The 14,956-nt window shown below is 37.0% G+C and overlaps 2 protein-coding genes across 3 annotated transcripts in view; both read left to right on the plus strand.

Moving 5' to 3' along the window:
- The window catches only part of LOC144048665 (nardilysin-like), a 28,494-nt gene extending 22,587 nt beyond the window's left edge, over nucleotides 1–5,907 (plus strand). Inside the window, exons 21-31 of one of the 2 annotated variants that reach the window (XM_077560885.1) lie at nucleotides 588–715; nucleotides 794–956; nucleotides 1,096–1,127; nucleotides 1,272–1,410; nucleotides 2,235–2,282; nucleotides 2,451–2,503; nucleotides 2,609–2,692; nucleotides 3,259–3,349; nucleotides 4,023–4,139; nucleotides 4,380–4,469; nucleotides 5,583–5,907. In XM_077560885.1, the coding sequence (XP_077417011.1) occupies nucleotides 588–715; nucleotides 794–956; nucleotides 1,096–1,127; nucleotides 1,272–1,410; nucleotides 2,235–2,282; nucleotides 2,451–2,503; nucleotides 2,609–2,692; nucleotides 3,259–3,349; nucleotides 4,023–4,139; nucleotides 4,380–4,469; nucleotides 5,583–5,789 (1,152 nt within the window). In that variant the 3' untranslated portion in view covers nucleotides 5,790–5,907. Of the gene's footprint in view, nucleotides 1–587; nucleotides 716–793; nucleotides 957–1,095; nucleotides 1,128–1,271; nucleotides 1,411–2,234; nucleotides 2,283–2,450; nucleotides 2,504–2,608; nucleotides 2,693–3,258; nucleotides 3,350–4,022; nucleotides 4,140–4,379; nucleotides 4,470–5,582 lie in introns of those variants that run through there. The other variant, XR_013293399.1, reaches the window with a different exon arrangement.
- An 18-nt stretch (nucleotides 5,908–5,925) lies between these two features.
- On the plus strand, nucleotides 5,926–14,930 carry LOC144048738 (protein FAM163A-like). Its single transcript, XM_077561010.1, has 4 exons — nucleotides 5,926–6,031; nucleotides 6,950–7,281; nucleotides 11,221–11,335; nucleotides 12,351–14,930. The coding sequence occupies exons 3-4, from the start codon at nucleotides 11,243–11,245 to the stop codon at nucleotides 12,669–12,671; spliced, it is 414 nt and encodes a 137-aa protein (XP_077417136.1). The 5' UTR covers nucleotides 5,926–6,031; nucleotides 6,950–7,281; nucleotides 11,221–11,242; the 3' UTR covers nucleotides 12,672–14,930.
- Nucleotides 14,931–14,956: the final 26 nt, after the last annotated feature.

The following is a 14,956-nucleotide window of genomic DNA, read 5'->3' on the forward strand; positions in this document are numbered from 1 at the left end:
AAATTAAAAAAATTTTTTAACAACTCCAAACTTGTTTGTTTTGCTTGTTTGTTTGTTTTTTATTTTCTTTTTTTTTTGGGGGGGGGGGTTCAAAATCAATAGCCAACACAGCAACCCAAAAAATCTGATTGTTTTGTTAAATAAATAAATACATAATAAAAAAAATATATATAATCATAATAATAATAATAAATGAAAACGACAACCCTAAACTTGTTTTTGTCCTTTTTCTCCACAAAACAATTAGCCTTTTGACCCAATAACCCAAAAAGTTGAGGTGGTCCCAAACAATTGAGTTTTTAAGTAAAATAAATAAAAATTGGGTTGTTTTGTGGATTATTATTATTGACCCAACTTCTAGTTTAAATAACACAAAACATTAGCCCTGTCCAAAATAAATGGGTTGTTTTGTGGGTTAGTCACTTGACCAAACTTTTTGTTTTAAACATAAACCAAAATGTTGGGCTGGTCACTTTTTGACCCAATTTGGGTTATTTTTGACCCAACTGTTTTCACAGTGAATGGTGATGCTGGTGAGTGTTTACCACAATGTACTTTTTCCACCTGGCTTTCCTCAACCTCCGTAGCTGCTGTTCCGCCTGATCATCGACCACCTGGCTAACTTCAAGGCCCCTCCGGATGTCTTCAGCATGTTCTCGGAGCAGCTGAAGAAAACCTACTTCAACATCCTCATCAAGCCTGCCAAGCTTAACAAGTGGGTGCTTTACACGTTCGATCCTTTGCCGCCCCCTGGTGGCCACAACATCTCACAAAGATTTCCTCTTGTTTTCAGGGATGTGCGCTTGTTGATCTTGGAGCACGGCCGCTGGTCCATGGTGGAGAAGTACCAGGCGCTCGTGGCCGGCCTGAGCAGCGACCAGCTGACGGACTTCGCCCGTAGGTTCAAGGCCGAGCTGTACGTTGAGGGTTTGGTGCAGGGCAACTTTAGCAGTGAAGTGAGTGTCACACCTTCTGTTTTATTTTTGTTAATGGAAGACAAAAAAAAAGGAACTGAAGAAAAAAATTGCATCCTTGAAGAGATTGTTCTGGATATTTGTTCCTTGGTGCTTATCCACGTTTGTGTTTGCGCCGCAGGGGTCGCGAGGCTTCCTACAGTATGTGATAGAGTGAGTGAGCTGCACACACACTCCCTAATGACCACTTCAATACAAACGCCGCACTCAATGTCATTTGCATTCGCCGCACATGAGGAATCCATCACCATCTCCCCTTTCCTCTTCAACACTTTCATACCTCCTCCCTCGCCATAGCAAGCTGCAGTTCTCCAAGCTGCCAGTGGAGGTGCCAGTGATGTTCCGAGTGGTTGAGTTGCCGAGGCAGCGTCACGTCTGTAAAGTTAAGTCTCTGAACAAAGGAGACGCTAACTCCGAGGTCACAGTCTACTACCAGGTACACAAAAATACTGATAAGTCCAATTGTTTATACAGTGGAGGCTGGAGACTTTGGGGTGTATAATTGACATTGGGGTAAAAATAAAAATAAACCTAAAAAAAACTGCTGAAAAAAACGAATATTTTTTTTTTAATTGGGGGGGAAAAAATCTCAGAGTATACAAAGTGACATGTGCCAAACCGTGAATATTTGGGGTTCTGTTGTGTATGTATATCATATTTATTTTTTAGTATATCAATATTATTGTTCACTAACATATAACTGACTTTATGGAATTTCCCCCTTAAGATGAAATGCCATTCATCTGTTCCAGCCCCATTAAAAGACCAAAAATGTTTGTTTCTAATTAAGAAGAATAGCACTGGATTGTAAAATGGAAACAAAAAAAAAACTTAAAAAAAAAAAAAGAGAAGTAAATATAAAGAAATAAACGGTAATTTTCTTTCTCAAAATATTCCAACTTTATATTTAATTGTCATCTTTTTTTCCACATGCATTCTTTAAAATATATTCACCTTTTTATTCCAATTATTATTATTTTTTCTCAAACCATTGTTTAACATTAAACTGTGAGGATCTTCCTTTTTTCAAACCGACAATTTTGTCCACGTGTGTACTTCTTAGCACGTATTTGATAGCAGAGGCAGGTAAAAAAAATAATCGTATGTTTGCCCAAATGTTTTCACAATTAAACACATCTATCAAGCCCCACTTCATAATGATTTAGTGAAGCAGATCTCTCAAATATGATGAAAGCGGCCTTGAGTTAAAGATGCCGTCTGCTTGAGAATAATATTAATAATCTGTTTGATATGTGATAGTCTGGATCCAAAGACTTGAGGGAGCACACGCTGGTGGAACTCTTAGTGGTGAGTCAAATTCGTATTATTGTTTCATAATCTAAGTGCCTTTTTGAATGGTCAAAATTAGACCTTTGGGAAATTAAATTACATTTTGCATGTGCAGCTATGATGGCTAAGAACAAAAAATGGCCAGCAGTTAAAGCGCTACTTATTGCTCGTATTGTTTTCTTTCAGGTGCTTATGGAGGAGCCTTGTTTTGACTTCCTTCGCACCAAAGAGACTCTGGGGTGGGTCCCTTATGTTGTATGCATGACATTCAATGCGTCTCTCAGCGTCCTTACGTTCTTTTATTTATTTATTTATTTTTATTTATTTATTTATTTTACGTGCAGGTACCACGTCTATCCCGCCTGCAGAAACACTTCGGGCATTATCGGTTTCTCCATCACAGTGCAAACGCAAGCCTCCAAGTTCAAGTGAGTCCGCAGCACATTGGTAGAAAAAAAATATAATACTGTAAATGAGATTATCTGTCTATACTGTATATGTTTATATAGAGATTTATAGTAAAAAAAAAATGTTGTCATAAAATTCATCTTTTTTCTCTTTTTTTAACTCAAAATATAGCAATGTTATTTTGAAAAAAAAAAATCTTGTTAAAATGTTTTTTTCCCCTCAAATTCCCTTTTTTTTTTCAGAAAACTCCAAATTCTTAATAGATTATATTAATTAATAATTTCATCACATGGGTAGAAATGAAAGATCTGTTTAACTCATTTTTTTAGCATCCTGAAGAGATGTTTAAGGCACAAAAAAAAAGTATATTATTTTAAGAGGGTGGTGAAATACAACTTCATCTCATAAAAGTATGACTTCCTCCATCTAAAATTTGTTTTTGTTTTTTTCCCTCACGTTCCAATTTTATTTTCATAAAATGATATTTTTGTTCCTCAAACATGTTTATAATCAAACTACAATAGAACTTTATTTTTGTATTATGTCTGGGAAAAAAAAAGCCAATTCGTGACCAATGTGCTCACAGCACAGAGCTGGCCGACTTGAAAATTGAAGAGTTCCTGGCTTCGTTTGGCGAGACGCTTGGCGCGCTGACTGACCAGGCCTTCAATGCCCAGGTGTGTGTGTGCGTGTGTGTGCGTGTGTGCGTGCGTGCGTGCGTGTGCATAAATCAGAATAGAATGAATCCTCGAATAAATCTAAGGCCCCGTCCAGACAAAAGCCTGTTTCAATGTATCCGCACAAGTTTCTTACCGTTTGGGCAGTTTGTCCACACGGCGGCGCTGTTTCGGAGCGTGAAACCGATCTTTTGGAACCGGGCTCCAGAATGGAAAGGTTTCGAAACGCGTTCCAATGTGGACACCGCAGCGCAATGACGACGCATTGTCGTAGTTTGATGACGTTATGCTCCCAATTCTTGCGTGACTGCGAGCGAGCCGCCAGTCTGTCAGCAATGGCGGATAGCCGTGTCGTAGGTGTTTTGCGCGACCTCTTTGGCTTTTACAGCAAAATATTTTGCGTGATGTTGTTGTACTTGAATCACCCGCCATTGTCACTTCTCCTGTGGTCGTCTCACTGATCTTTATATACTACTGGATAGCCGATACACGCCCGTCCGTGCAAGCCGTTGAAGCCACAGGGCGGCCATCTTACTCCTCCCATCTCGCGAGCAGACTACTGTATAAACGATACGTATATATATATATATATATATATATATATATATATATATATATATATATATATATATATGTGTGTGTATGTGTGTTTCTTTCTGTGCGTGTTTTGCAGGTGAGCACTCTGATGAAGCTGAAGGAGTGTGACGACACACACCTGGGCGAGGAGGTGGACAGAAATTGGAGCGAGGTGGTCACACAGAAATACATGTTTGACCGACTCAACAGAGAGGTAACACACACACACGCACACACTTTTAAATGGGTTGCTTTACGCACATAGGGGAGCGTCTTTTAAGATTTTTCTCAATTAATTAATTCTTTTTTTCTCTCAACACGTTATATCTTCTCAACTCAATTATATCTATGGAGCACTTTAAAAATAACAAGATGCTGCACACCCCTATGATATTGTTTCCCTTAAGCGACGACGACATTATTCACATGAGATTCTTCCCCCCTCTATATTCAGATCAAGGTCTTGAAGCAGATGAGCCGCGGCGAGCTGCTGTCCTGGTACCGCGACCATCGAGGACCCAACAGCCGCAAACTCAGCGTTCACGTAAGACACTTTTCCGCGTCCTCGCCGCTCGCTGGGCGCTCGGCAATTTGGAGCTAATAGCAAACATCTCAGATTGCACAAGAATCTGATTACAGAGTTCATTCGTTTTTTTTTTGTTTTTTTTTTATTAAAAATATATCAATGACATCATTGGCAAAACCTGATCACTAATAATTGCTCAAATCTATTCATCGCCCAGCTCTACCGTTTATGGAGGACCAAAGCTGCCAAAATAAAAAATAAATGAATGAATAAAAGTGAAATTAAAAACAGATAAAAAATATAATTCACAAATTTTATACAAAAGAATAAATATAAACTACAATAAAAAGAACTAAATATTTATATATAATTAAATAAATAAATAAAAGTAAAAATAAATACTTTTTTTTTTAATGAGAATAAAAAAATATATGAATCAATGTGGAAATAAATACAAAAATAAATATATAAATAGAATTAAATATCAATCAATACATTAAAAACGCTCTACTCGCACGTTTATTTATTTCATGCTGCAGACACTTTGTCAGGAAATTTTATTCAAATTGAGGGGGCGGTCCTAAACGTGTCTTGGGTTGGACTCCGCCGTTGCAAACTGCCTTTCAATGGTCGAGTGAGCGGGTCAGCGAATAAGGAAGTCTCGCAGGCTTGCATGGAGAAAGAACTCCAGCAATGGACGACTATCTTGTCCACTTAGGACCGCCCCCTTATTTGAATAACATTTCATCCTGACAGAGCAGCATGAAATAAACAAATATGAGAGCAGAGCGTTTTTATATATTGATATTTGATTCTATTGATATATTTATTTTATCCATTTATTTTTATTATTTTTTTTAAATATTTTTTTTAATTTCTGTATTTATTTTTAATTTGATTTATGTATTTAAGGACATATATATATATATATATACATATATATATATATATATGTATATATATATATATATATATATATATATATATTGTTGTTTTTATTTCCATTTATATATTTTTTTATTTAATTTTGGAATTATATTTTTTATATCCATTTTTATTTTCACTTGTATGTATTTATTTATTTATTTTTGGCAGTTTTGGTGCTCCATAACCGTCCCTTCCTCCGGACAGGTGGTGGGCTTTGGCGTTGAGGAGGGCGATGATGACCACAAAGACGACGAGGGTGGAGGACTCCCCGCCCAGGGCGAGGGCTCCGGCGGCTCGGCTTACGGCGAAGTGTCCAGGCTCACCTTCCTGGCGCCCTCGCCCAAGATGGTGGGCGTCACCGCCATCATGGACATCACCGCGTTCATTCGAGAGCTGTCCCTCTTCCCCTAACTGCGGTTACGAGTCAGCTGAGCTGCTTTTTGCTGTGGAATGAAGCGTGTGGATGAATATTTTCAGTGATGAGTGAAGTAGCGTGACTTAATAAAATAATGACTTTTTGCACTTTGAACCAGCACTTGATGTTTCCTCATGGGGGAGAGGAGTTGTGAGTGTCCACGCACTGGGGTGTATTATCTAGCTTTTATTCCCTCGCAGTGATCATCCTCCACCCACCTTTAACATTGCTGTCACAGGTAAGTGTCAAATGACAGAGCGGCATACAAGCAAGATTTTTCTCGTTACACTCGATGTTGATTTAATATTGTGTAAGTATTCAACCACTAGGTGGCACCCTGTAGCTGTAACAGACAACCCAGGCGATCATTTAGCTCCAGAATGATTTTCATTGCACCCTACACGGATTCCAAATGACATTTTAACGGTAAAAGAAAATAATAGCTATTTTTCCATGCCATTTTTCATTCGAATTTACTGCTGCCCCTTGACTATTAAAGTTGTATTGACATTTCTGAGCCTACGTCACAAGTAAAAATGGCGGTCTTATGCTGCATTCGAGGGAGGTTTGAAGTCGAATTTATCCCACTCGGAGTAGTAACGCCCTCAAAGCGTTCGAGGTAAATGTAAACAAAATGGCTGATTCCGAAAAATTTGAAAGTTCTGGTTAGCGCAGTCATTCCAAATCACGTTGTGTCACGTGAACATAATTCTGGTTCACATTTGCCTCGAACGCTTTGAGATCAGAAATGAGACACACCGAGTGGGATGATCCGATTTCCTACTTTCTACGAATGCAGCATTTTCTCGGTGAAATGACGGTTTGCGAAAAAGCCGTCAAAATCATTAGACTTTGGACCATTGTAATTTGATTTGCGATGATTATTTTGATTTCAATATGTGATAAAAATGTTGTTTGACTATCATTGATAATAATTTAGTTTGTATGATAGTCACAGGCAACAATACGCCGTGGAAATGAAGCGTTGCATTGCGGAATTATCAGAAATGGCCGGATGTTCGGAATTGTCAATTTCATATTGGTGACATTAGTCATATTTTGCGTCCGTATGTTTCATATGATCCACTATTCGACTGATTTCAATGACAACCACAGATATGCTGATCACACGCTGAACGTCTCACTTCCGTTCCAGCGGCTTCCTCCTAACACCGCCCCGCCGGGACCGCACCGAATACATAACCGAGCGTCCACCAGTACTACTACCAGCACCACCACCGGGGAGCGGGGCGCGTGGACGCAGCCATGCCGACGAGGAGCGACTCTCAGCCGGCCTGCCGCCGCCTCGTCTCCCGCTGGTCACGGAGGAAGACTCCCCGAGGTTTTCCACAGGTCCTCGCCGGCTCCTGGCACTGAAGCAGCGGACAAGAAGATGATGTCGTGCGGGCGGGTAATGACGTGATGGTTCCGGTTCTTTTTGCGCGATCTTGCGAGGAGAAACAGGTTGCAGAGATTTTGCGTGAAAAGGTAAGAAATGAGTTTTTGCGCATTCCGAACAACGAGGCCATTCAGTGATGTAACGTGCGTTAAAATGAAGTTAAGTGCACGTTTTACCATCTGGCAGTCATCAGATTTTCAACTCTGCGTTTATAGGAGGCGTCTTTACTGTAAAGTAACATTTGAAGTGGATTCCATTCTTTTTATTCATTATCAGGCATACCTTTATTATTTAAAAAAAATGTTTCACTATAGGAAAAACCATACAGAATAATAATTTAGCTGTGTATATTGTGAAGGAAGTGCTGAAAATTGAACAACCATTCAAAAAGGGTACATTTCGTCATACAGTTGACGACGGAGTTTATTCACTCAAGTGCAGAGAGTACCAGGCGCGTGTACGCATTCTTAAACGTGGCCCACCGAGCGTGCATACGTCGTCAAGTGTGTAAATTGTCAAGCAGAAGCACATTAAAGCACTCATCCAGCACGCAGCCCTCGTTCTTCCACGAGACTTTCAAAATCATCCACACTTTTAAAGCAGCCACATTCTCACCATTGCGGTCTTCTTCTTCTCCTTCTTCCGTCTAAATTGGCCCCCTGATGGAAAAATATTGTCGGCGGGAACGCCACGTGAATAATTGAGACCTGCAGGGCTTTAAAATTGCAAAGCAGGCAGCCGTGATTTCCCGCTTGTCGTCTTCCTATCATGATTTAAGAATGGCGAGATCCTCTCGCCCTCTTGTAGAAGAACTGAATATGAAAATGCTACGTAAACTCAATTGATCGCATTTTATTCCAAAGCAGACAGATGTCAAGCGTTGTCCATTTTTACAGTATATGGAAACTGCAAAGCAGATTGAAAATAATAAATCGTCCAAATTGATCGGGTTTGTCTTTCAAACAACGGAACCGCTTGTAGTCCAGCGCAAGCTAGCTAAAAACTAGATGACAACCATGTTAGCTAACTATCTAGTTTAAAAATAGAGTGCTAGTTTGTAAGGAAAGTTTTATTTTTAGATTTTTTTCTTTAGTTAGTTGAAACTAGAGCAAGCTTTAATTAGTTTAGACGAAATGACTTATTTACTGTATTAGCTAGAGATCCTTATAAGTAACAACTAAATGGCTCATTTGTTAGCTACTTAGCCTTATGTTGTTCAAACCAAATGGCTAATTATGTTGGCTTAATAAGTTAGCTACTTAATTAGTTAGTTAGTTAAAACTAGATGCCTATTTTGATAGCTCACTAGCTTTACTGTCTTTTTTTTTTTTGGTATGTATTTAAAGTGCTAAAGTTAAGTTGATAGCTGGTCATAATAAGCTGACCAGTTTGGAATGAACTTCCCTTACTTATTAAAACCAGACAGCCGTTTCGTTAGTTCACCAACCTTACTTCGTTGCGTCCAATACGACTTATTCTTCTGTCTCCAAAGTGCTTTTCTGCTGCTCAGCTGGTTGCTAGGCAACCAGACGATGGAGACAAGCCACTACATCACCGCTGCGTACCCGATGCAAAACAAAAAAGCGGGCCTGCCTCGCATCGTCCACATCAAATGTCTATTCAAACGCTGTCCCATTTTGTCGCTTTTTGCGTGCGCGCGTCCACGTGTACGTTTTTCTCTCTCGGAGCGCTAATGAAAGAAAGAAAAAAAAAACCGATGACACGTCTATAGAGAGGCAGGCAGGCTAAAAATAGTGGAGTGGAAGGAGAGCGTGAAACCTCCACACCTCCATAATTCCAACACTGTGACATCATCTACACTCACCACACTACAACATTTTAGCACCGGATGTAAAATGAGCACAAGCAATTAGCCACTTAGCTCAAATTAGCCACGTAGGTTGGATATAAAAGTCTGCACACCCTTGATCAAATCTCAGTTTTTTTTTTGTGAAGCAAAATAAGAGACAAGATCAATTGTTTCAAAACATTTACCACTGTTAATGTGATAAGGCTGCCCAATTATGAAGAAAATATTAATCACGATTATTTTTGGTAATAGTTAAAATCGCGATTAGGACGATCATTTGATTTTTTGGTACAAAACAAGAAAATGTTTAAACATGTAAAAAAATAAATAAAAATTAAGACAAATACGATTATTTCAAACACTATAATGATGCAAGTTCCTTTAGGATGAAACAAAAAAATATTAAATTATTTATTTTTAAAAAATTTGAAAAGGGGCAACTGCATCAATTTAAACAACTCAAAATGATTATTAATTTAAAATAAAAAAAAGACGACTTTGTAATAATTGAAATTGTAATTGAACAGCCCTCTAACCTGTAGAACTCAAATGAACAAAAAAAATGAAAATCTTTTCAAGAAGGAAAGTAAAAATAAACGGAGATGATGATGTCATTGCGCAAAATGAACCAATCGCTTTCAAACTCATGTTAATTGGGAGTCAGCAGACACCTGATTAACCCCGAATGAAATTCAGATGTTCTAGGAGGATTTTCCTGCTATTTTTGTCCTCACACCTATTAGCCACCAATAATAATTAAAAAAAAAATTTTAAGAGTAAAAACCTGCCAATTCCAGTGTGCGTGTGTGCAGACTTTTTATCTTTTGTTTCTCATGCCCTGATTGTGTTGCATGTAATTCAGAGCGGCCCCTTCGGCGTCGGTGCAATACGTCACAGCGGCTTCATAATTACTGCATCAAGGTTTGAGCTCTTATCTTGCCACACAAGAAGAAGAAGAAGAAGAAGAAGAAGAAGAAGAAGAGGCTCACTATCGCCTTTAACCGCATTAACGTGGAATGCTCTATTTATAATTTAGTAGACTGATGTAATGGAGGAGTATCCCACACACACACCAATGCCACGGTTGTTATAGTTAACTGAAACGGACTGAATAACTTTCTTGAAAAAAAAAAAAACAGGACCAAAATCAAGTAAATAAAAATGCTTGAAAAAATAAAACTGACTGAAATTACGCCTCATGTTTTGAAAACAAAACGAAAAATTAAGAGTCGAAATGTCCTTGGTTTTCATCTTTGTCAATTAATATCATGCATGAGCGCTCAGGGTTCATTTGAAATGATTTATTTAACTCATTCACTGCCATTGACGACTGTAGACGTCAGAAATTCGTGTGAACTATTTCTATTAGTCTAACAATTTTTCATTTCATTTCATTTTTTATGAAAACCTATATTTTTTATTGTACATTAATAACATATAAAATGATCATGCGATTAATTATGATTAAACGCCCCTTTTTTTTTTTTTAATTAGGCCCATTCGCGATTAATTTTTTAAAATTGTAATTAATCACATGACTTCACTAGTTAACTTACGATTAATCACAAATTTTATATCTGTTCTAAATTAAAAATAAAAAAAATTCTAGGTTTTCATACTCTTGTTAGCAAAAGTGGATTTTTTTTAAACTAATAGAAATAGTTCAAATGAATTTTTGACGTCGAGAGCCGTCAATGGCAGTCAATGAGTTAATATTGCTGTACATCCAAACACAAGAAGGTCAAACAGTTGAGTGAGAATTGGAGTTTACTTTATTACACAATACTCTGTGATCTTATTTTTTTTTTATCTTGCACTTGAAAAATACTCCACATACTAAAAAAAAAAAAACTAAAACTAAAACTAAAACCAAGCATTTTCGAAAAAAAATAAAACAAATTTGCTCCAAAGACTAATTAAAACTAAATGAATAAAAAAAAAAGGCAAAGCGAAATAAATACTAACTCTAATGAAAAATCCAGAATTATTGATACATATTACACGCTACACTTCCCCCCCAAAATTGTCTCCTCAAGCAAGTAGGCCTGAGTCTTCATCAAAATCAGGTTTTATACCAACAAACTATACATTTAACTTATTATTTACGTTATTTAAGACGGAAGAGAAAAAAAAAAAAGAACTGAAAGAGGCTGCAGTAAAGGCCTGGAAAAGCATTTCAAAGTTGTACGGTAAATACTTGTTGTCTTGTGTTGCGCAGGGTTTGATGGAGATCCGGTCGAATGTCAGCGGGAACCATCGTGATAGCAGGAGGAATTCTTGCCGGCGTCATCCTACTGTGCATCGTCGCCGTCCTCTGTTACTGCCGACTGCAGGTAAAAGCGCAGATGAAGCCCACGCAAAATCTGAGAGAGAAAAAAAGAGACAGACAATTTATGGAAGAAGGTCCCAATTTTCGGAATTTCAAGTAGGAAAGATTTTTTTTTTGTTGTTGAAAATTTCAATAATGAACATTATGAAGCAAAATAAAGACAATATTTTATTGTAAATTTTACCAGAAAAAAAGTTTGTTTTATGAGCGAAAAAAGTTTTGTATATATATATATATATCTTGTTAACAAAAGTGTAAACACATTTAAACTAATAGAAATATAGCTGCGATACAATAATTTCATAAAAATTCATAAAATTGAGTAAAAGATGTACTGTACTGTTAAAAAAATAAAATAAAAAAAAAATGTGATATTGATTTGTGTTTTTCTGCCACTAGATGGCATAATTGCATTTGTAAGCCATTGGTGACAGCTCGGTGCATTTTTCTTTCATATTAAGAGCTATATAATTTTTAACATGAAGTAAAATACACATAAAATACACGTAAAAAGTCTCCAGAAATATATACATTATTAATAAATGTATTACTGTTCAATTTTGACTTGGATATATATATATATATATATGTAAACTTTTTTTAATCCCAAAAAGTGAAATGAATAGAAAAAAATCTTAATTAAAAAAAAAAATTTTTTAGAAATTGAATTATCTAGAAAAAAAGGGGAAAATAATTTGTTTTAGAAATAATATAATTTTACCAGAAAAAAAAGTTTTATGAATATAAAGGTGTAATATTTGAGAAAAAGGTATTAATTCTACAACATAAAATATGTAATGCTTAACATTTTAACAATTATAATTATGTGACTGTAATGTATGTAAACACAAGACAAACATTGTTAGGTCTCATAGTTCCCACCCAAAAAAAGTAAGAAAAATAGAAAGTTGTAATATTTTAGGAAAAGCCACAAAAAAAGTAGTTGCAATTTTGAGGTGAAAATTCATTTTGTAAGAAAAATTCTGATTTTGTCAAACCCTCCTGTGTTCTCCGCGCAGTATTACTGCTGTAAGAAGAATGACTCTGAGGCGGACGGCGGCTCGGCCCCGGTGCCGCCGTCCGCCCCGCTCTCCCACTTCCCGTGCAACACGTGCGAGGCGCTGGCCAACGACGGTGCCGCCATCACGCCCGTGTCTTTGGACCAGCTGGACGCCGACGCCGCTCCGTGCCGCGCCTGCTCGCCGTACACGCGCCGCGCCGCCCCCCAAGTGCTCAACGGGGGCGAGCGTCTGGGCTTCCACACGTACTACGAGACCCCGCTACCGCTGGGCTACGTGTGCCCGGCCTCCCCGCCGAGGCCCTACAGCACCCAGGTGTGACCTTTGCACTCCGCGACACCCGCCCACATGAACATGTCAGGATGTGGGTTTGGACTCTTTGGGGACACGTCCTGGACTGGACCACAGCCAAGATCAATTTAGCAACAAACAGTTTTTAGCATTCTAATCAAATGGCTTTATTTCTTACAATATTTCATTCTTAACTCATTTGCTCCCAAAAACGTATAAATACGTTCTATGTTAAATATTACCATGCGCCCAAAGACGTATTTATACATTTCTCATGTTGTTTTTTTATGCTGGAGCATACAGACTGCTTTAATGCAGCCTCTAATCTGCACAAAACGGTTGAAGCAAAAACGGCCAGCAAGTGGCAGCAGAGTATAAGAGATCAACCAGGGCCATGTTGAAAAAAAGCTTTTCCCACTGTTTTGAACAGATTTGTGAATAATGATGAAACTTAGCTATATTCTAATGCTAATTGCTGCAAAACGGAAACGGATAGAAATATACTTTTTTTTTTTCCTGATGAAAGAAGACACGCTAATCTTTCTTTTGGTAGGTTCCATGTTTTTATAGCAATAGAACACAATATTCTGTGGGCCTTCAAAATCCAGTAAAACAGTCGGGAGCGAAGGGGGTTGCTTCAGTGAAAATGGCTGCGAGTGAATGAGTTAAGGGCTTTAACGTATTCAAAATTGTTGACATAATTTAGCACTCTCTAGAAAGTGAAAAAAAAAAGTATATATTTTTTAGCACCCTATTCAAATCCTCTTCCATAAAATTGCTTTATTCCTTACCTTTATTTATTATTATTCCGGCATCTAAATTGCCCAAACAAAAGCAAACAAATAGTTTTTAACACACTATTCATATTGCCTCATTTCTTTACATGCATGCTTTAGCGCCCCCTAGTAAGTGTGGGGAGGGACTTAGCACCCTATTCAAGTTTTCATATTATTTAAATTCTTATTTCAGCAACTAAATTGCCCTTTTGAAGGCTTTAAAAACTATTTACGTACTTCTTGTAAGTAAAAAAAAATAAATAAAAGGTCACCCTATTCAAACGGCTTTACTCCACACTATTTAAATATTTTTATTCTGGTCTTTTTGAAGGCTTTAAAATACTCATATAATAATGGACATACTTTAGCACACCCTAGTAAGTGGGAAAAGTAAACCAACGGAATTATTTAGCACTCTCCTCAAATTGCTTTATTTCATATTTTAATTCTTGTTCCTTCAACTAAAATGTGTTTTTGAAGGTTTTCAGATATTCAAAACTATTTGCATACTTAAGCACTTCCTAAATAGTAAACAAAATAAAATAAAATGGAAAAAATATTTACTTTTTTTTTTTTTTTATTCCAGCAATTAATTTGCCTTTTTGGAAAATATTCAAACTTGCCTCGTAGGTAACAAAAATGAATAGCTTTTTTTTTTTTAGTACTCTCTTCAAATTCCTTTTTCTCTCCCTGGTTTTAATATTTTTTGACAAATGTTTTTTTTTTTCAGGGCTTTACCAAACTAGAAAGTGGAAGAACAAATGAGTCTTTTTTTTTGCAGCACCTCTATTGGAATTTCTTTATCTGGTACTATTTACGATGGCAATGTGAACGCCATTTCCAAGGGCTTTTAACACACCCGAAAGTATTGACATCTCTTAGCGCCCGCCCGACTTAAGTGGTGGAAAACAATGTTTTTAGCAACATCGTCAAATTGCTTGATTTCATATTCATTCTTATTCCAGCAACTAGATCGATTGGAAAAATATAACAAATGTATACGATATTGTTTTTTTTTTGTATTGTCGCCAATAAGAAAAGGATATTTATTACTTAAAAAATAATAATAATCAGTGTAGAGGTGACGTCTTCCATGCCGTGCATTTTTGTGTTTGGGACTACTTCCTGTTTACAGACACAACGTCAAAGTGGATGATATTTAAATATGTACTCTAAATATACAGATTGTAATGTTATGCCACAACTTGTACATGCCTGGATCAATAACTACACATCTATTGAGTGTTGTTGCATTTTGTGCATTTTAGTCCAACAAGCATGATTTAGTCAACCATAATCGTGCGTGTGTACCTAATGTTTTGTCTGGTGAGTCTATATCCTGACACATCGTTTATGCTGAAATTGGTCAAAAGCTATTTATTAGTCCTTTTGAGGAAATGTTAAATTGATTTTTTACAACAAATCCTATGTTGTTTAAAAAACACAAATCGATGTTCACAATATAAATAAATACACATTTTTCTACCAAAAACAACTTGGATGCGACTAAGACTAAGTTCTTGCTGTAAAAAAACAAAC

The sequence above is a fragment of the Vanacampus margaritifer genome, chromosome 1, assembly GCF_051991255.1.
Source record: "Vanacampus margaritifer isolate UIUO_Vmar chromosome 1, RoL_Vmar_1.0, whole genome shotgun sequence".
Classification (NCBI taxonomy): Eukaryota; Metazoa; Chordata; class Actinopteri; order Syngnathiformes; family Syngnathidae; genus Vanacampus; species Vanacampus margaritifer.